Source organism: Ctenocephalides felis, unplaced genomic scaffold (assembly GCF_003426905.1).
Source record: "Ctenocephalides felis isolate EL2017-DRISC unplaced genomic scaffold, ASM342690v1 CF-g0.4_SCAFFOLD_01886, whole genome shotgun sequence".
Classification (NCBI taxonomy): Eukaryota; Metazoa; Arthropoda; class Insecta; order Siphonaptera; family Pulicidae; genus Ctenocephalides; species Ctenocephalides felis.
In genome coordinates, this window is record NW_020538040.1 from 125,767,663 (window position 1) to 125,790,182 (window position 22,520).

Consider the following 22,520-nt stretch of genomic DNA (forward strand, 5'->3'; position numbering starts at 1 on the left):
ATCAACGAAAATAATCGTCATGGAGAAATGGCAGAATTTTGTGTATTGTACAGTATATTGCGGATAAAGCAGTTACCAACTGCCATTTAGATTGAATTTTAAAAAAAAATATATATATATTCAGAATATAACAAACTATAACAGAATATTTTAAGGCTATGAATTTATAAAATAAATAGTTGTGAGTGACAATTTACAATAAGACAACTTTATGAACTTCGCGAAATGTGTAAATAATATATATTATTTACACATTTTATTAAGTATACACTCCATTAAGTATATGCTTAATTAATGAGAATTACGATTTACCTATTTGATTAACACTTTTTACTGTTTATTTTGAAATTTTTTTTTGTTTCATCAACAACTATTTTTACTTTATTACATTTACATGATAATATTTCTTTGAATTAAACCTCTTTAGTGCCATATATTTTATCAATATGTATATGCAAAAAATTGTATTTTATAGATGCGACAGCTCATTTCACGCAAACATAAACAAACACATATACTTTTACCTATTTTGATGGGATTCACAATGTAATTATAATAAACAAGCAAAAATTTATGTATGTAAATTTATTAAATCAGGTTCCTGTCGTATATAAATAAATTTTATTAAATATTATACTTTTATTGCAACTGTAAAAATAAACTATGTACCACTTAATAACAATAATCTATATACATTTAAACATGATAAAAATTGCTGTACATATTTGTTCAACATTGTTTAAAAGAATTAAAATCAGTTAATAAATAGATATTCAAACATTATTTTAAATCCGAGCTTCGTGCATCATTTATGGTTGCTGGTACTTTTACAACAAGTCCATTTAACTCTTTTGATAAAATAATTTGACATCCTAATCTTGAAGTATCTGTTAGATCATAAGCTAGATCTAGCATGTCTAATTCTTCATCACTAGCCTTTTCTGGCAATTATCAAAATCAGCAGATTCAAATATAAGGTGGCAAGTTGAACATGTTAATGTTCCTTCGCAGGCTCCATAACCATCAAGATCAATTTCATTATTTACCACCACATCTAAAAGGCTATCTCCTACTTTTCCTTTAGCTTCAATCTTTTCACCATTGGCTTTCACAAGGTGACAGATATCCTTCAAGAGAAGAATTGTTTAGGAACATAATTGAGTACAATATTATTAGCTGTAGAAAATATGTGCACAGTCAATTTATTCATTTTGTTAACAAAATGATCTGGAATTCAAGTAACTATGAATCAATTATATGCAGGTACAACTTAAATTAAAGGCTATCTTATTAATGTTTAATAATTAATTCTTACTTTTTTATAATGATTAATACGATTCCACAGATTTGAAATTATACTTAATAAATAATTAAATTATTTAAATATGTTAATAAGAGACTAAATATTCAATAGTTTTATGCTGTAATATTTTATATGACAACTCTATTGTTTCTAATTAAAGCCTAAAAGTGAGAATTAAAACTTTAATAAAATGAGTTTTTAAGTATTGCAACATGTATATAATCGATACTTGTGGGCATACATTGTTCATGATCTAATAAGCTTATTCAATTCAAAATATGTAGTACTTTTGTATAAAATCGAAATCACACGAGTGACAGTAATACCCCACTTAATGCTGATTCTTTTAGATGAGATATGTAAAAGATTTTGAAGAAATACTTAAATAGAATTTTTTAATAATGATATGAAACAATGAACTAAGCAGAAAAATAACAAAAATATTGATAGTAGTATAGTTCAAAAGCAAGAAAAGGTGTTATAGATAGAAAAAACACAAACTACATTAGATGACTTTCAAAAGATCCATTCAGTCTATCTGAATAGTTTTATGAATGAATGTCATGTTAAATTTTTATTAAGAATAACCAGTTATTAAATTTAAGGAAAGGCCAACTTTCTATCCATCTTTCCCTAACTCCGTTATTAACAGGTTAAGATAGCCCCGTTTGACGCTCTAATTTCTTGGAACGTAACCCCCAGGATTAAGCTGGTTATTACAGAACTTTGGCTTTGAGGACCCTGACTAGAACAATACACTTTGACTGTGACTTACATTTTCAAACAAACTTATAAAACAATTTTTAACTTACTTGTCCTCTTGTAAAACAGGAGGTTTTACTGATATTAATCGTTTGAATGTTGCTTCAATATTCGTTTTTGGTGTCGCAAATCCTACGTTCCTGCTTACATTATATGCTAACCTTGAAAAACGTAGAGCTTGCCCCCACAACATTTCTCACTATAGTTTTATAATATATATTTATTTAAAAAAAAAAAAGTATAATATCAATTTTTTAGGTGTGACTAATTTGCAACCACCTCAAAATAAGTAAAACAGTAAAAGTCCACAAAACATTTAACAATTCATGTGTATTATCTACATCTGTCTAGTAGAGTTGTAGTAACCGTAAGCACAGTTAATTTGATACTAACTACACTGACGTTTGTGGCGGGGAGGGAATTTATAAATCAGTCAATCAGTCGTTAGACAATTGTTTCTATGCCATCAAATCGAAGATATCAATTTTCACAAATATTTTAAACGGATCAACTTATTTATTAGTGCTGAATAAAAAAAATAGAATATTTAGATGCAACAATTTAATGAATATGTCTTGCAATAATTGAAAACTCGCGCTCTTAGTGACATTATTTCCCACTACTGGGAAAATAGTCCATCTTGTATTTAATGTTTTCAATTTCAATTCAAAAAAGATATGTTACAATATATAAATTGTATACTACATAAAGTTGGATCGGTTTAGTTAAGTTGTCTATCCTTGGGTATTATACTTAATTAGATATTTTACATCAGTACATTTCTATGTAATATAAAAAATTCACATTGTATTTAGCAAAATAACAGGGGTTCTAATTACATTTATGGTTGGATCAGTATATAGTTTGGCATGGCATGTTTACTGTACCAAACTATTTTCTGTGTATACAGGGCCTGGATGTTGTTATTCAAGTGATCCCTACATTTGAGGTAAAAGTTTCCAGTGAGCTTTTTAATTTGGTCAAGTATCAGGCTATGAGGTGTATTGCATACTTTTATAATTTCTCTTTCCTGGTAACTGTCTGTCTGTCTTCCGCTTTACATCGTTCTATTAAATGAACTAGAGATCGAAAGCCTCAATTTACCAAGCATAAATCATTAGTTACCTGGACAATATTAGAATATGACATATTAATAAAAGTTGAATTTTCTATTTTGTACTTTCAATTTTTAGCTACATAATGAAGAAGTCATCTAATGTAGTTTGTGTATTTTCTATCTATAGCACCTCGTCTTGCTTTTGAACTGTTGTAAATATTTGGATCATTTTCAATAAATTGGTTCATAAATTCAGTATGAAGGTCAAAGACCTATTTACAAACGTAATTGAAAATTCTCCTTGTTCCTTTTAGACATCGCTTCCATAAATATTTTTGTTATTTCTCTGCCTAGTTCATTATTCGAAAGACCTATTTCACTTATTCTTTGAAATCTTTTACATTTATATCAGTAAAAAAAAAAAAAAAATTACTATTAAGTGGGGTATTACTGTTTGTGAATTAAATATTACCTACCTCATTTGATACCCTCTTGAGTGGGCAGTAGGCTTCTTTTAATGCCATAATCATAAAATTAGTAGAGCACTCTCAAGTGTTTATTATTACATAGTAAAGTGTTTATTAGTATTTATTATTATATTAGTAGAGTATATTATACTAGTATTTATTACTATATTAGTAGAGTATATTATACTGGTATTTATTATTATATTAGTAGTGTATAATCCGCTAATCATATTTAGTAAAGTATTTTTGCACTTTTCTCCAAATACCAAAAAAATACGATTGCCTCGCAAAACTAATCAGCACTAGTCTTTATCGAGCTTTATTAAATGTTTTTAAATTCGTGAAACAGGTGCAGCAGTATTTGAAAAAACTTCTACAAAAGTCAAATTTTGGCTCACATACTTCTGTGGTCAAACAATTCAAAATGACTTTCAGCATCTAGAAAACACAAATTGTATTAGAAAATTGGATTTTCCTGCAAAAGCATTCATTTTTGGTTGGAGAAGTTAACTAACTATGAAAAATGTATTTTTTTTAATGAACAATTTGAAACCGCATAGTAGTATCTGTTTTTGTCAGCATGTGAAATTATACAAAACATACTGATTTCATTAAAAATGAATGTTCTAACATTTGTATTTATACAAATTTAATTGCGCTCTTAGAATTTTCATCACAAAGTCCTCCAAGTTTCTATGTCATGCCCTTAATAGTAATAATATTCATTATTATCAATATATAAGATATGTGATATTCTGATAGAACATACAATATGTTTAAAAACATTGCTATATTTAAACTTCTTCAATTCATATAAATATATGCTTACAGACACTTAGTAGCTAATATATAATATCTTTTTATTATAAATACAAAATGGCTTGTTCATAGTAATGCTTTAAGTCCTATGAATTTTGATATTAATGCATTACCTACATATTACATGACTAAACAACAGCCTATATTGGCTTTACTATACAAACGTTCAGACAAAAATGACGAATTAAGATTTACCTCGTATATTAAACTGGCTAATATAATTGATATTAACTATTCAATTGTCAAATTATAAAATATGATACAAAAACTAGAAACAAAAATCATATGTGAAAATATTGTAAAAAGTATAATACTATTAGTGACTCAATATTTTGAAACTTGTCAAGCAAATGCAATATCCAAATATTAAATTATAATATGAATTATATTAGCTCATAAATTAGCGAGAATAAATAACAAAGTATTTAAAATAACAAATTGATGTTCATAAATAACTTCTAGCGTTCATGAATAACTTAATGGTGCAAAAATATGATAGTAAAAAATAGAGATTTGCAAGCGTTTTTTAGGATATTGTAAATAAAAATTTATTGTTATCATTTTTATTTGTCATGATCCGTTACTCTGCTGAGAGCAACGTAGCATTTCTTTGTGGATAGGTCATAATATCCAACAGGTCCCATTTCACAATCTGCACACACTAGGTATTTTATGGTGCCTACAGTGTTTGAAAAGCCCATGTTTTCAAAGTCATATAGCGTATTGACAGCCCAGAACTGATTGACATTTTCTTTTTGCACAGCGTTCGTTTCACTGAATTTCTGTACCATCAGCGGAAGTTCCATCTGCAAGTTTTAAGGTTAATGTCAACGAAAATCGTCATTTTAAACGCCTGTAAACTGTATATACCGAATGCTCAATAAATCCACCGGCCATTCGAGGTTGAAGAAATATGCTCTTGCAGAAATTGCATGCGGCACAATTATCATTCGTTTGTGGTAAAGTTTGTTCTGGCACCGGGTCTGACATTGTTTAATAAATATGATACGGTATGGTTTGCTTTAGTTACAAAGTAAGACATATAGTAGTATAACTGGATTAATTGCACTTAGTACTTATATAAGTATTATCAGCAAACAAACAATTTTAAGAAAGATTTTTTTTAAGAACTTGACCAAAAAACTTTCAACTCGCACACAATATTTGTTTTTTTTCACACTTCAGTTTCTTTCAACGAATGAAAGCTGTCGAACACAATGCAGTGTTGCCACTATTCCACAGTCTATGATCTAATGCAGCGATGTCCAACCTAAATTACTCTTTGGGCCAAAATTTAGGAAAGTACAAGGAGTACAAGATAAATAAATAAGCATAATTACAAGATAGATAAATAAGCATAAGTACAAGGCACTGGGCCGCAACAAATCTGGAAAAACTTGTGGCGCATGGCATCGTGCCTTAAGGCAATTTGATAAAACTTCTCGTAACGTAATTTCAAACTTTTAAAAGCTTTAATATTTTTGAAAACTTTGAAAAGATTAGATTTTTAAGAAACTTGAAATAATCGAAAAAATTGACTTTTTTGAAACAATTTTAAAAAAATGGTTTGAAAATTCTTTTTTTTTCAAAATAATTATAATATAAACATTTTTTCATATTATGAACTTTTTATCTATGTTATGAGATAACTCCCGACCATTACAAGCTTATACTCTTCTCTTATCTATGCTCCCGACGATTACAAGCTTATTTACCTAGGATTACAAGGATTACAATGCTTCTATGACAATGCTTATTTATCTAGGACAGCGATGTCCAACCTAAATTACTCTTTGGGCTAAAATTTAGGAATGTACAAGGCACTGGGCCGCAAGAAATCTGGAAAAACTAGCGGTGCTTGGCATCTTGCCTTAAGGTAATTTGATGGAGCTTCTCGTGCCATAATTCCAAACTTTTAAAAGCTTTAATATTTTTGAAAACTTTGAAAAAATTAGATTTTTGAGAATCTTGAAATTATTGAAAAAAAATGGACTTTTTTGAAAAAATGTTTTTTTTGCATTTTAAAACTGTTTGAAATTTTTTTTTTAAATAATCGTAATATGAACACTTTTTCGGATATAACTCCCCACGATTACAAGCATATGGACTTATAAACTGGTGAGTGACTCGTGAACTAGTGTTGCCCACTCGTCAATAGAGCCGCTAGTCTCCTGTTGTCCGTTGCGTTGACAATTATTTGTCGTTATCTGTCAAGCGCTATCCATAAAGTATCATATCGACATCTTTTTTTTTTTTTTTTTTTTTTTATTATTTTAATAATTTTTACAACTGTCCTGAAACGGACAACAAGTAAAATTTTTGACATGAAACTGAAGGCGTTGGCAAAATACAAATCATCTGACCATTGCCAGTGAATTGTCGAAGGTCTTATCTATTGTTGATTAATGCAGAAGAAATTTTCTTTTTAATCGGGCCCTGGTAGGGTTGTTCTGAAGTTTTCTCGCGAGCAAGTTTGGGTGTTCAGCTAGGCGATTTCTATATTTGTGTGAGTAAGCGATTATTTCATCCTTAACTGTGCTAGTGCCTGTGTCTTTGTGTATTAACCAATTTGGAACATATTTTGGTGCTTTCAAAATTTCTTTTAATAACTTGTTTTGAAATCTTTGAATTATTAAAGCGTTTGAGTTGGAAGTTGATCCCCATAGCTGTATGCCATATGTCTAAATTGGTTTAATGATGGCTTTATAGAGGTAAATTTTATTATGAGTGTCAAGTTTTGATTTTCGTCCAAGGAGCCAATGATATCTTCTTCTGGTTTCTTCTAGCTGCTTTCTCTTTTTCTTAATGTGTTCTTTCCAGGTTAGTCTCTTATCCAGGTGTAAACCTAGATATTTTACTGTGTCTGTTTGATCTATAATTTCGTCATTAAGTCTTACTGCAGGACAAGTCCCTTTGCAAAGAGTGAAAGTGATGTGTTTTGACTTGCTGCTGTTAACTTCTATTCTCCACAAGCTTAACCATTTTTGTATCACGTCAAGATGATCCTGCAGCATTTTTGATGTGATTATGGGATCTTCATGTGTTGCCATTATGCCTGTGTCGTCTGCATATGTTGCTGTCAAAATGTCTTCTTTCTGTGGTAGGTCCGCAGTGTATATGAGGTATAATAGTGGCCCAATGACACTACCTTGAGGCACTCCCGATCTGACAGGATGTAATGAGGATGTTTCACCCCTTACACTAACAAAGAATGTTCTACCTTCTAGGTAAGACTTTATTATTAGGTATATATCAATCGGCAATGCATTTTTTATTTTGTAAAGTAGGCCGGGGTGCCACACCTTATCAAATGCCTGACTAATATCGAGGAAAACAGCTGAACAGTAGTTCTTGTTTTGGTAAGCCTTGTTTATATTGTCGACAATTCTATGAATTTGCTCTGGTGTGCCATGTTTTTCTAAAAATCCAAATTGATGCTCAGGGATAACGTTGCTATCATAAATAAATGGTTTTATTTTTCTAATTAAGACCTTTTCGAATATTTTGGATAACGTTGGAAGTAAACTAATTGGTCTATAACTTTGGACTTCATTCGGATTTTTACCAGGCTTCGGAATAATTATGATTTTAGCAATTTTCCATTGATCGGGATATGATTTAAGTCTTATTATACCGTTAAACAGGATTGTTATGAAACGGTAGGCTTTGTAGGGAAGCTCTTTAAGTATATTAATATTAATGTTGTCTACGCCAGGTGCTTTTGCAGATTTTGCTCTTCGGATTTCATTTGTAATTTCTGGAACTTTGATAATGATGTTTGATGAAAAATTTAACTGAACTTCTTTCAAAGAATCAAAAATAAATTTTTCTTCTTGTTCCGAGGATTTTGAAGAATTTGGCGTAAAAACTTCCTTGAAGTAAGTCGAGAAATATTCTGCTTTTTCTAAATCACTGCGTGCCCAAGTGTTGTCCGGTTTTCTAATTGGAGGTATAGTAATGGCAGGACGTTTTAAGTTTTTTGTGGCTTTCCAAATCGAATGATCTGATATTGTTAAATGGGATAAAAAGTCTTGAAATTGGTCGTTTTTAAACGTTGTTATCTGTTGTTTAATCAATTTAGACATTCTGTTCAATTGCGTTTTGTCTTGTGGAGATCTGGTTAGCTGCCATCTTTTTCTTAGCCTCCTTTTCTCTGCAATAAGAGCTTTGGTGTCTATAGAGCAAGTGTGAAGTCTTTTTAATTTGTGGTGGGGTACTTTTTCTAGCTGCGTCTATTACAATTGCACTAAATTTATCAACAGCATTTTTCAGGTCATGTTTGTTTTTCAATGGTATATTACAGTTGAGATTTTGCTCTATAATGTTTCGGAATAATTCCCAGTTTGTATACTTATTAGTTAAAAAATCATTTTTCTTGTCTTCTAAAATTTTTGTACTGTATGTGACTATTATCGGTGTGTGGTCAGAACTTAGATCAAGACAAGATTTAGCCTGAATGTGTTCATTTGCTATACCTTTCAAGACGCAGAAATCCAATAGATCAGGTAATTTGCGCAGATCACTCGGCCAGTATGTGGGCTCGCCAGTGGATAGGGTCGTTAGCCCGTGTTTCTGGACGGTTTTATAAAGTTCGTTCTCCCTTGGATTTGCCAATCGAGATCCCCAAAAGGTATGCTTCGCATTAAAGTCTCCTCCCGCTATGAATTTTCTCTGAAGTGTTCCGAAAAAATTTTCAAATTGTTCACAGGTGATCTTGTGTTTTGGTGGACAGTAAATTGCAGATATTATTAATTTTTCAGTTTGTTGTTGAATTGTTAGTGATGTGGCTTGTATAAAATCCTCATTGACAGATGTGTTTTGGTAATGTTTGATGTTTTTTCTTATTATTATAGCAGTTCCACCGTGAGCTGTTCCATCCGGATGATTAGTATTGTAAAAATTATAATTGTTTAATTTGAAATAGTTTAAGTTTGTAAAGTGGGTTTCTGAGATTAACATAATATCTATTTTGTATTCTATTAAAAATATTTCTAATTCTTGCCTATGTTGAGCAAGACCATTGGCATTCCAGATTCCAATTATTAATGAGTTACTATTCATTTTAATTTTGAAACGACGGTGGTTAGTAAATTTAGTATGATACTAAATTTGCCTACTAAATCTTTCATCATAGATTTCAGCTCATCAATGTCGGAATTAGCTTGTTGCTGGTTGCAGACATTTGGATCTGGCATAATTTGGTCTATTGGGTTTGTGGCTTGCGCGTACGATTTATTAGATTGAACATATGACGGTCTGTTTATAGTATTTTCTGTTGGATAATATCTGGTGCGAATTGGGGGAAATCTTTGAGCAAATAATTGTTTGTATTCCTTACAACCTTTGTAGTTGGCTGGGTGGTTTTCTTTACAAAGTACGCATTTGACGTTTTTGTTGATGCGATCTGTCCATTCGCATTTTTTACTGAGATGATCGCCAGCACATTTCACACATCTTGCGTCTCTGAAACAATACGATTTAGTGTGACCATAACGTTGACATTTTGTACACTGTACAATTTCTCTTGTTGGATTTCAAAAATTCTATGTTGAAGATGTCTTTGTTGTTAGCGTTTTGTTCCAATTCTACCATAAACATATGCAGTGGAGCACGAGTAAATCTGTGCTTGATGTTAGCTATATACACAACTTTGTGTCCATGAGATTCAATTTCATTTTTGATGTCTTTTATATCGGTGCTGAAGTGAATATTTCTAATGACTACTTTAAATGTTCGGTTGGTTTTGCTTTGAAAAGAGTGCATCTGTGTGTTTCTAATTTTTAAGAGGTTCAAAATTTTGTTATATAGCTGTGCAGAACTCAACTGTATTCTGACTTGATCTGTACCAACAATTTTGTTAGTATAGTTACCTTTGGCGTGTGTTTCTAGTAAAATTGACAAAGGTCTGATGTCTTTAACATCATGGACAAAAATTGGTGGCGGTTTTAAGACTACTTCTTTCTCTGTTGGCTCTGGCTCTTGAACTTCATTCAAAATTTCAAAGGAATTGCTGGTTAATGTAGGGTTTAACCAATACTCTGCAGGTTTATTTGCTTTATGTTTTTTGTACTTAACCTCGATCCATTCTTCAAAGCTCATGACTTTTGATCCTTGTTTGGAGGTCGATGGTGGTTGGTTGTGTGAAATCGACACAGGATGAACATTATCTAAACAAGATGAAGAATCGTTCAAAAGTGAGTTTTCTGATGGGGTCCGGGTCTGCTTAGTTGGATTTTCTATATGAATTTTCACGCTTTTCCGAGGCATCGGTTTTGGAATAGTTTGTTCAGTATCCATTTTTTCTTGACAATTAATCGAATTTCCGTTTAAATTATTTGATAATTTGAGACGTAATTTTTCTGTGGTTTGATCCGAACATGTTTGCAAATCTTCATGTAATATATTATTTGTTTTGGTAAGAGAAAGTTTGTTCATTGTGTCCCCATAAGGGTGACACAAAAATGTGTAATGTCAACACACTAATTACTATACAAGTTAAGTACACTGTTATAAAATATCACTTATTTAATGTTTGTAAAAACTACATTAATTTCGTACTTTGATTATGGTTTACATACACAGTATAATAATTTGACGCGAGAGCATTCACTTTCACACGTCCGTCCGCGTCGAGGGTTCGACTTGAACTGATATCGACATCTATTCATTCGATTAATGACCATTACTTTCGGTTGAAGCTGACTTAGTGCTCAGACTTCTATATTAGCCTTTACAAAAATTATTTTATTTATTTAAATTGAAAATAATAATTTGAGCGATTGCTGTTTGTCATGGGGCCGCACAAAAATCGCCATCGGGCCGCAGGTTGGACATAGCCGATCTAATGCACATAGGATAAGTAAACATAAATACATAAATATAATGCATTTCTAATCTAATGGTAACGTCCATAGATATATAAACATAACGGTAACGTGGTAACGTAAAATTACAAGGCATTGCGATCTATTTTATTCTTCTATCTATGATGGGGACGCGTTCTTTTATTAACGTCGATTTCTTTTTGTGTGTTGGTACAAAGGTTGTCAAATTAGCAGACAAATCTTCTTGTAGAAATTAGCAATGTCAAATACCTAGACAATATAATAATACATAATTCATAATGAATAGAAGCATGTCTTGATGCCGTGTGTCTACTGCTATGGTGGAGCCGATTTCTACCAATTATATACCAATATATTATATATTTTATCAGATACTGTGCCTTCCTTAGATTAAATATGCTAGTGCAGTGGGTGGCCGTGTTGTCTTGACGTTGCAATTGCAAACCAGAGTTATTTGAAGATGATGTAAATATTGGACGGTTGACCTTAACAGGTCAGATATTTGTATTTAAAATTAACAGAAATAATTTGATAGAATAGTAATAATAATAATAAGTTAAGATAATCTATAAAAAGCATGAAGAAATAAACGTTCGAATAAAATCGAAGTAAAAAATCATAAACATTATGGAGGATATTGAAAGTGCAAAATCTGAAAATTCAAATATACGCAGAATTCAAAACAAACTTCTCCAGTGGGAGATTCCTGACCATCCACTGGCTCCTCTGTCAACGGTTCAACGTGAAATCTTCTTTGAATTATCTCAGGTATTGCAATATTTGATCTGTGGTATGTTTAATGCATCTAACTTGATCTTATTTTATATATTTTTAAATGAATAATATTTATAACTTTCCTAATATGATCGAGAACAAGGATGGATTACAATAAATATATAACAATACAATATACAAAGATACTATTTACTACCCTGTTGCTAAAAGTATATGATTCTAATTATATATAATATGCCACAGGTAGTTACTGGTTCTTATGAAGAATTTATTAGAAATGAAGATTTCGAGCAATGTTCCATGCAAGAGTTTTTAAAATCTTACTCAGAAGTTGAAGATAGATTGATAAAAAATGATGATGAAACATATGAATCATATTTTTCGCAGTTATCTCTTAGAAGTTCTGAATGTGACGCCTTACTCAAAATAGTAAGTAAATGAGAATATATTAAAAAATTGTGCAAAACCATGTTTTGATTTGCAACACTTGAAGTACAGCTGGAATGAAATATATTATGTTTTTATTAGACTTTAACAAATAGTGTATTCAGCAAAATACCAAAAATTTGGAATATACTCTCGTATTATTGTAATCACTGTACACAGTTGTTATATCACTGACACGCTACATGTTTATTAGAGTGATATGCCTGGTCTTGCAAAGACTATTCAATTACTCGTTTCGAAAATTCAGCACCATTTATACTATTACTGACTGAATACCGAATAATTAAATAATCTTATGAACATTTAAGTACCATTTTTATATAATTATTTTACATATTAGATAGTTTATAAATTAGGAAAAATAAGAAATTTAGAATACCAGGATTCAAAACTACTTTTTCTACATTTTTAGAAAGTAGTTTAGGTTTTTATCTCGAGACTACCCCAGCAGTTTTGGAGAAAAGCTGTTGTATAAACTTTACTTACTGGCACTGATAAATTCTTTCCTGCATTCTAGTTCAAAAACAAAAAATTGAATTCTCCTGCTTATCGAATTTTATGGATTGTCATAACTTGATATATTATATTACTAATTCTTAAAAAGAGATTTTATTACTAATTTTTAATAAATAAGATAAATTCATAAATAAGGATGAAACTTAATTGTATATATGCAAACACTCAAGCATAATTATTTATTGATTCCATTTAAAAATAACAAACATATAACAGTAACATATTGTTTGATGACATATTGTTCGTAACAAATTGTTTGAGGAGTATTCAGAAGGATGTTTTTGATGTGTTTATAATCTCAAAAGTTATCAAAATATAATTTATTATGTATACAATCAAGAAGTCATCTCCAATCATATGTTATTTAAACCATCACATCGTAAGCTTTTTGGATCTATCTATAAATGTGATTATACAAAGTGTGTAGTTGTACTAGATGGGTCCTAGAATAATGGGCCTCTATTTGCCCCATGGTAATGGTATCGTCATTACACATGGTTTCCTTTTGAGGTACAGAGTTTATTTTAATTTCAATTCATAATTTAACAAAATTCAAGAATTCTTTATGCAGATACATATTTTTGTTCGTTATCCGACCGAATGTCAAAAGAGGTGCCGAATACCGAATATTCGGTCCAAGCCTAGTTTTTATGCAGTATTTTATTTGTTCAATACTAGTATTATGTTTATTTTTATATTTCAGATTGATGATTCAGTTCAAGCATTAAATGAATTGGCTTCTGAACACAGCTTAGTATCAGTTAATACAAGTTTATTAAATAATGCAAGTGAGCATCTGCTTTCAGATCAAAATAAATTAAACATTATCTGCAATGATATATGTGATAGATTGCAATACTTTAACCAAGCTGAAAAACTAGGACAACGGTTATCTTGTGGGAAAACATTAGCAGTTACTAGTGATTCTTTTATTCAAGTTCTCAATAAAATTGATGAATGCATATTGTACATGAAAAACCATGTAAGCAGTTTCATGTTTTATTAAATTAGGAACATAAATCAATACAATTTTAATGTATTATTGGTTTAGTAATTATTTTGTCCTAATTCTAATTTATATTCTTGAATTTGGAGCAAAAATGGAAATTAATTATTGTATGATGCAAATTTATGATACATTGATGTGTTGAGTCACCATTGTGTTGATTCCACTATGACTGTTGCTGATAAGATCTGATTGTATTCTTTTATGTTAAATATTTTATTCATTTTTATTATTTATATATATATATATATACAATTTATGATTTTATCATTTTAGCCGAATTGCAAAGAAGCTCCAATTTTTGAAGCAAGGTATAGGCATTGTTTGTACAAAGCTATTACTCTCATTCGCAATTATGTCATGCAAGTTCTAAATAATGCAACAGACCAGGTATTTTCAACATTCAATTAACTATATGTATTTATATATAGTATATTTAGTATAGGAACTGTTCATGTTGAAAATGGCTTATGTTCATTTATGTTAAAATCGCAATATTTAAATCATTATTTTTATTTAAAAATATACATATCGAGTGTTAATAAGTTGTTCTACTTAAGTGTATCTGGGGGTGTTAAATTTATAATTCCTATTTCAATTCCTATTAGGTGAATAATATGTGTATTCAAGAATGGAGTTAGGCCAATCAAATTGAAAAATCAAAATTTGAAGGCACCAAGTCCTTTCAACATAATTTATTTATTTATTTATTAATAATTTAAGATGCTTCAAATTGAAGAAAAAACAATTCTGAATTCTTTTTACATTTTTTTTTTCAAAACACTTCAGTAACATAATTTGTGTGACTCAATTGATTACATAACATGCAAAATTATAAATCTAAATTTATTACAAAACAATATTTTACTCATCTACATTTTGTGTATGATACCTATAAATTTGTTGTTTACGTTGTAACTAAGAACATGTTTTTAATGGTTGTAACTTGTGAATGGAACGTACATAGTTCCGTCAACAAGACATTTTCATTTTGGATTTTTTTGTTTGAAATAGTGCATATGAATATGCATTCGTATATATGAATTAATGTTACATTACAAAATATTTTGAAATAAGAATGAGATTTTATAACGGCATTCTCTGTGCAGACTTTTTTGGTTAGAAGTTAAATATACTACATTATGTTCATAAGGATAAAAATATTCTGTGAGCTTCAAGCTTTTAAATTGCTTTATATTTTAGCTCAAATATTTTTCTTCAATATAATTATATTTGTGTTTTGCTTTTGTTGGTGAATGATAATTGGATGGGAATTGAAATGAATATTAAAATTTTTATATGTTTTATACATTTATTTCTAATTAACTTCTGTTAATTAATTTGAATAATATGAAATAGGTTATAGGTTCTAAACTACAATTACAAAATGGTTCTGATAGTTTTGCCTTGTTCTATGGAAAATTTCAAACATGCATTCCTAAAATAAAAAAGATAATTGAGGAAGTTGAAAAGAGATGTGAAGTTTATGATGAGTAAGTAATTTTTTTTGCATGAGTTTTGTTTTAAAAATAACGTAAACAATATTTGATAAATATTTGCAGCTATAGGCTATTACTTGCAGAATTGCAGAACCATTTCATATCTCAGAGAATGCAAATTATGACCAATGGTAAGTTTACAAGAATAATATTCTGATTGACACTATATATATATATATATATATATATATATATATATATTAATTTAAAATTTAACTAAAATCAAGTTTTTACTTGTTAAATTTTGAATTTACATGTAAAAACAAGTAACAAGTTCTTTACTTGGTAAACAAATTCCAAACGAATAACATGTCTCGATGAGAATCTATTCATTTATTTTATTTTTATTTTAATTAATTTAATATTTATTAAAAAAAATTGTAGTTATATTAATTAGTGCAACATTTTTTTAAATTATTTATATGCATTTGAAGATGGGTCAACAGGACCTCAAACGTTTGGCAATTAAGACATTTTTATTCACTAAAATTGTTTAATTATTGGATAGATGCACAAGAACAATTCTATCATAATATTTCACCATCTGAAAAATACCATCACTTTATATTTATATATATAAAGTATGTTTAATTTTAATTCTGTTTTATTTTATTTTGTTACTTTGTTTTATTACTCTGTATTTTAGCTGAATGATGAGCTAGCAGAATAGCTCGAAATGTATTAAAAAAGATTTATATTTACGTTCTGTTTTTATTTTTTCGACTTGTGGCTGAAAAACATTATCATATTATGTTTCAATGTCGAAATAAACAATATCAAGATATATATATATATATATATATATATATATATATATATATATGTGTGTGTGTGTGTGTGTGTGTGTGTATGTGTGTGTGTTTATACTATATACTAATTGAATAAATTATGTTTAGATGTTCGAGGTACTATTCTAAATCTTTGCAATGATGGAGAGAACAGTTCAGTTCATCATGGTGATCATTGCGCACTTGTTCGAAAAAGTTGTGCTTTTTTGATTCATATTTGTCAGGATGAGTATAGATTGTTCTGCCAATTTTTTACAGAAAAAAGTCCACAACTTTTGTAAGTATTTTTTTTAATTCAATATTTTGAATTTATATTTTAATGTATATAATCTGCCTCTAAAATATTGCTTTTATGTCTAGATCTAATTCAGATTCTGTTTAATTGATAAATAATGTTATAACTATCTTGTTCGAATATATAAATAAATTTAAAATAATTTCAGTGACTATCTGCATGGATTGTGTTCTACATTGTATGACATGTTGAGACCTTTAATAATCCATATAAATCATTTAGAAACCTTAGCTGAGCTTTGCAGTATTTTAAAAGTGGAAATGCTTGATGAACATGTTCAAAATAATTGTATGTATTTTATTATCTATATAATATTAAGTTCACTATAATATTTTGCAAAACTTATTTTTGGATTTTATGGTGCTATGAAAATTACTTCAGTGTTTTTTTTTTTTTTTTTTTGCAAAAGCTGAAGCTCTGGAAGCATTTTCACAAATTGTGTGGCAACTTCTGCAGGATGTTCAGGAAAGATTGGTTTTCCGAGCTCACTTATATTTACAAACTGATATTCTGCAATATTCTCCCGCCCCTGGCGATCTTGCTTATCCTGAAAAGTTGGAAATGATGGAGGTGATTATGTGTTATTTTTCTAATTTAACATTTATTTTTGATTTGGTATTTCTCAAGTGCGTCTACAAGGTAGTATCCACAATAGTTTTGTCTAAAAACTTAAATTATACCTTTATTCTATTTATGAATTTTTTACATGGCAGTTTTTTTTTGAAAAAAAAACGTAGTTAAATTTAAAATACAAGATGATATTGTTCAAATAATCTCAAATTAATTCAATGTTTGGTAGGTATATTATAATCTGTCTCTAATTATTGTTATCATTAAGTATGTGAACTTGAACTTGAACAATGTTGGCTAAAATATGTCTCAAGTAAAATGTTGATAGATTTGGTAACTCGTTCATAATATTTTCATGGTAAATTCAATTCTAGAGCATAGCACAATCTCTACAAGAGCATCCGCTGCGGAGGTCAGATTCAAGATCGTCTATTTCATCTACTACTTCTAATACATCTCAAGAAGTAGCTAGAATAAATTCTGATCAAGCAAAATCCAGATTAATTAGTAAGTAGAAACATTTTAGATAGATTGTTTATTTTTGATATTAAAATTTTTCAACAATCCTTTCTAGGATTTTCAGCAAAGTTACTAATATTAAATATATATTATTTTTAGGTTCTCCAGCTGATCTGCATGGAATGTGGTACCCTACAGTGAGGCGCACACTAGTCTGTTTGTCTCGATTGTATCGCTGTGTGGACAGACCGATTTTCCAGGGTTTATCACAAGAGGCTCTGTCATTATGTATACAGAGTGTAGCAAGCGCTGCACAATCAATATCTTCAAAAAAGGTAATTGATTTTTCATATAAATATATAACTTTTTTTTTAAATTACTATCAAATTATTACCATGATTTTAATTAACTTTTAGACAATTGTTGATGGTGAATTATTCCAAATCAAACATCTACTGATCTTACGCGAACAAATTGCCCCATTTCAAGTTGATTTTACTGTGAAAGAAATGCGATTGGATTTTAGCAAAGTGAAGACTGCTGCTTTTGGTTTACTTCAGAAGCGAAAGCAATTGTTTTCTTTGGGAACTAATAATGCGATTTTGGAGTTTTTACTTGATGGAACGCCCCAAGTAAAGGAACAATTGCTAGATTCTCGTAAAGATGTTGATCGTCAACTGAAAACTTCCTGTGAAAATTTTATTCGAACATCAACTATTTTATTGGCTGCACCTCTTCTTGATTTCAATAATAAGGTAAGAGAATTTCAGTTATTTTAAGTGTATTACATACAAATGCATAGCAAAATATCAAATATTGTAAAAGCATATTTGCTGTATTTATATTTTACATAAAAAATAAGCAAAAGGATTTTTTTTTAAATGTACACATTTTTTCTTGTTTAATTTCTCAAAGGTGAAGTTTGTTTTCGCCATTTATATATGTAAGCAGAACTTTAAAGATTCAAAAGCTATTCAATAAAACTCGCGTTTATCAATTTGCCAAATCGTTACTTTATAATTAGCAGAAAAGTGCAAAAGAATTTGTTTACGTTTCCGCACAAAATCCTGAATCTATTTTGAAAATTTATAAAAGGTACAGAAGATATCAGTTGGCCATTTTGCTGATCAGTTTTTGGCAAAGATCGGCCGGGCTGTTTCTTTTTAACTAAATATTAAAACTGGTAGCCTTGTATTATTATTTATGGGAAAATTGATGAAACTTCTCATTTCGTAATTAATCATTAGAGGTTTATTAAACATATTATTCAACAATCAATAAATAACAAAACAAATTAATCAATGATTGATATTGTTTTAAATATTTTCAAATTTTTATTTTTATTCTTATATTATGTAAAGATTATTATAAATTTGTATAAATAAATTTAATCATACATATTTCGTAGATGTGTAATATAGGGTCCAGCAAATAATGGATTGATTACAAGCGTCCATTGTTGTCTATATGGATAGAGTTAGAAAATGTATTGGAGCTTTGTGAGTACACTATAAAATAATGTTTTAGTAGTCATTATTTCCAAAGACGTATAGTTACATGTCAGCTCATTCTTTGATGGTGTCTTCATTCTTGTGTATGGAAATCATGGTATGGCTGTTACAGTGATTTCCGCTTGTTAATTTCACATGTCACAGACCTTTGTGCAACTTATGTTAAAGCAATTGAATGGTGAGATGTAGTTTTAACAAGGAAGGGACACTTCGCACAGATCAAGTGAATTCAAATGTTTCCAGGCCACATCATTTCACATAACATGGTCAGAACTTTTGCTCAATCTATCTCCATGTGATTTTTTTCTAAGGTTCATCCTGGAAAAAAGAATGTACACTAACTGTCCTCAAGCCATCTATGCCTTAAAAAGCATTTAAAGCAGAATTTGCAAAGATGCTGCCTGAAATGACAATATTTGATATGAAAAACTTCAGAGCTGACCTAACCCTCTAAACATTTAGCAAAACAAACATTTTGGTTAATGTTGTCATTTAATATTTATAATTCTTGGAAATCCATCCATTATATCTGTCGGACCCTGTGTTTATAATTGTGCATACAAACTATACTATGTTTATAAGGAATGTAAACATATGTGTATGAACAAAAGTCGTGTCAGCTTAGGGAGAGAGCATATTATCTCATATTTCTAAGAATTGATTAGAATAAAATACAAATATTTGAATTGCGAAGTTAAAATTATTTGTTTGACGTATATAAGTGAGCTTTAGAATTTTTGAAAAATTTGTTTGAATATTTTTAAATTATCCTAATCGGATGCTCCGTTTTCTCAAAAACTACCATTTTTGCCCCATATTTTCGAAAAGCTGGGCCTTCCTTAGCCAAAAACTAATCAGTTCGTCTCTTCGTCAATACGAATCGAATGTTATTTGAATCAAAGAAATCGGTTGATCTGTACTCTCGAAATCGTCGACGAAAGTTTGTATCCACACGCACACACATGCCAAAATATTCAAAAAGCTTTGAGTTGTTAAGATATGGAAAAATGTTCATTTTTAGATTACTATACTATAACATACCCTACAGGAAGTTGAAACCGTAAACGAAAACCCTAAAATATTATAGTTCTACTGAAAATGCTTGAATTATAAAAATGTATTAAGGTTTAGAAATGTATTAAGAATGATGAGCAGCGCTTTTAGGACATAGGTACAACCGCGTGTTTATCCGCTATAATTAATACAATCACGGATAATATAAGTCTGTTTGAAAAATTTTGAAAAATATCAATTAGAAATCGCATGATTAGTTTTTAGTGAAAGGAAAAACTTTATTTTCGAAATACCTAATTAAAATTTTGACCTAAATTCGCACATTCACGCCGGGCCCGATTTTGGTATGTTTATCTCTGAGGTGGCGCGTGGTTATTGTCTCCGAAATGTGGGTCACCGGCGGCCCGCGCCGCCCGGTGGAACAGTGTTGTGCGGGAAACCGGTGGCCCACGCCGGCGTGAATGTATTAAATTAATGAACATTACTAACGACAGCAGTTCAATCTTAATTCCTATTTATTAATTTCATTATTTGCATGTATCAGGAATTTAATATTATAATAATTTCATTTAAAATCTGCAAAATATGTGTCAGTCAAAATCTTGAGTACTATTATCTGTAGCTTTATTGAATTCTAGGTTGCAACATTTTTTCAAAATGTAGATGAAAACAAGCTGTCAACTACACTTAAATCACAACCTTGGGCTGGACCCAAAGAGATTGGTGCGATAGTACAGGAAACTCAAAAATTAATGAAAGCCAGGCTTGCTGGTCTTCAAAGGTCCCTTCAGTTGTACCTTTCGAACAAGGATACTGAATTCATACTGTTCAGGCCTATTAGGGTATGTCGCTTATTCTAAAATAAATAAATATATTATTTTAATTTAATTATTTAATATATTGTATTAATGTCAATATCCTAGAAGATCAATATAATATTATTATATTGAATTTAAAGTTTCATGAAAAATGTTTTATTTTTACATATCTGAACTTAATATATGCATTGCTAGAAATGGCTTACATATATTACTTAAAACATGCAGAACTTTTTAATTACTTTTTTAATATTCATTTTTTAATTTAATCTCTTGTGCTTTGTAGAATAATGTTGTAGGGGCATTTGTAAAGCTAGAACAGAATTTAAACAATGGTGGCTATACCTCTGATGAAATAATTATTGCTGGGTGTCCAACTCCAGAACAAGTGTCGGTCTTGCTTTCTTCAGCCAGTTTAGTGGCTGAAGGTATTCCTAGTCAACCACATTCTAAAGAATTTACACGTAAGATAAGTTCTGCAAGGAAAGAACTAACAGTTGCTGAAGAATCACCTGAAATATTCACTTCTCAACAAGAATCTAAAATTGGTAAAATATTTGGTATTTATTCTGAAATGAAAATGTAGAATTTTCTTTGATAACATTTCATACAAAAACTAATTTCAATTAATAATAATTCATCTATTATCATAAACATGAAACATGATGTTAATAAAGCTTGAATTTTTTTTTTTGCAGATGATCCAGAATGAACCCTGCTCAAGTAAAATTGTTTTAAAATCAATAATATATAATTTAAAATCTAGATTATATAGTTAATATTCATCTATTAGAGTTGTAAATTATGTAAAATAAATAACTATATATTTTATAAATAAAATGGAAAATATATATGTATAAACACTTATCCCTCGTTTCACATAGTACTTGTTTTATACGTTCTCGATTTTATATGGAAATATTCACATTAAACACAATAGAAAATAACAAAATGAGCGGAAATGTTATATGGAGCACAACAAAAATTTATAATGAACTTTCGAGCAATATAAAAGTGATGTTAATAATTTCAAAATAAAAATAAAGAAATATTATATAGGCCTAAATGCAAGGATAAAAATATCTTATAATATATTCATCCACGTTCACTGTTTGATGTACCATTGTATAAATTTTATATATATACAGCAGTGTTGTGCTAATATTTTTTTTTACCGGAACGCTAAAATTAAGAAAACGGTTCTCATGTTTGTTCCGGTTCAGTTCGAAAAGGAAAGAAACAAAAATCATTACAATATCCTTTTGTGCATATATGTATGTTTATTACAATAATAGGAACGTTTAATACAAATTAGTTAAACTATTAATTATAAAATTTTTTTATCAAATTATTTTCTGTTTGTAGCGATTTTTTTTTACTTAATTTCTTAAGAAATTTTGAATGTGAAAATATTTATTATATTGTTATAGTATATATACATATAAATTAATAATATAATGAAATTTTGATTAAATTTTTGAAATTTTTTGGTTAAATATAATGAAATTTCGGTTAAATTTTGGTTAAATATTTCCATACTTATATACATAATTTGTCGGGACGCGCAGTAACGACGAGCCTTATGCTTGCGCGTCGCTCTTGCAAAGCG

At 29.5% G+C, this 22,520-nt stretch overlaps 3 protein-coding genes across 3 annotated transcripts; 1 reads left to right on the top strand and 2 right to left on the bottom strand.

Moving 5' to 3' along the window:
- Positions 1-604: 604 nt before the first annotated feature.
- On the bottom strand, positions 605-1,553 carry LOC113375864 (adrenodoxin, mitochondrial-like). The gene is given in 3 exon segments (XM_026615813.1): positions 605-950; positions 953-1,127; positions 1,545-1,553. Coding segments are annotated over 3 exon segments (354 nt in total). The 3' UTR covers positions 605-780.
- Positions 1,554-4,472: 2,919 nt separating this feature from the next.
- Positions 4,473-5,610, bottom strand: LOC113377285 (guanine nucleotide exchange factor MSS4 homolog). Its single transcript, XM_026617544.1, has 2 exons — positions 5,279-5,610; positions 4,473-5,214 (listed from the first exon to the last, which is right to left on the bottom strand). Exons 1-2 carry the CDS (start codon positions 5,396-5,398, stop codon positions 4,972-4,974), a joined length of 363 nt encoding a protein of 120 aa, XP_026473329.1. The 5' UTR covers positions 5,399-5,610; the 3' UTR covers positions 4,473-4,971.
- A 5,841-nt stretch (positions 5,611-11,451) lies between these two features.
- LOC113376905 (conserved oligomeric Golgi complex subunit 3-like) lies at positions 11,452-21,677 on the top strand. The gene is made up of 16 exons (XM_026616995.1): positions 11,452-11,746; positions 11,830-12,021; positions 12,232-12,417; positions 13,655-13,933; positions 14,234-14,347; positions 15,317-15,450; positions 15,520-15,587; positions 16,353-16,521; positions 16,688-16,827; positions 16,949-17,109; positions 17,484-17,616; positions 17,728-17,903; positions 17,985-18,323; positions 20,732-20,935; positions 21,198-21,459; positions 21,610-21,677. The coding sequence occupies exons 2-16, from the start codon at positions 11,881-11,883 to the stop codon at positions 21,621-21,623; spliced, it is 2,520 nt and encodes an 839-aa protein (XP_026472780.1). The 5' UTR covers positions 11,452-11,746; positions 11,830-11,880; the 3' UTR covers positions 21,624-21,677.
- The last annotated feature ends 843 nt before the right edge of the window (positions 21,678-22,520 follow it).

Excerpts from the sequence above, each read along its gene's own strand:
- LOC113377285 (XM_026617544.1), bottom strand. The coding sequence starts at position 5,398 with ATGTCAGACCCGGTGCCAGAACAAACTTTACCACAAACGAATGATAAT. Across the intron at positions 5,215-5,278 it reads GTGGATTTATTGAGCATTCG|ATGGAACTTCCGCTGATGGT; the intron begins GTATATACAGTT and ends TAAAACTTGCAG.
- LOC113376905 (XM_026616995.1), top strand. The coding sequence starts at position 11,881 with ATGGAGGATATTGAAAGTGCAAAATCTGAAAATTCAAATATACGCAGA. Across the intron at positions 16,522-16,687 it reads GAAAAAAGTCCACAACTTTT|TGACTATCTGCATGGATTGT; the intron begins GTAAGTATTTTT and ends AAATAATTTCAG. Across the intron at positions 18,324-20,731 it reads TTCTTGATTTCAATAATAAG|GTTGCAACATTTTTTCAAAA; the intron begins GTAAGAGAATTT and ends ATTGAATTCTAG.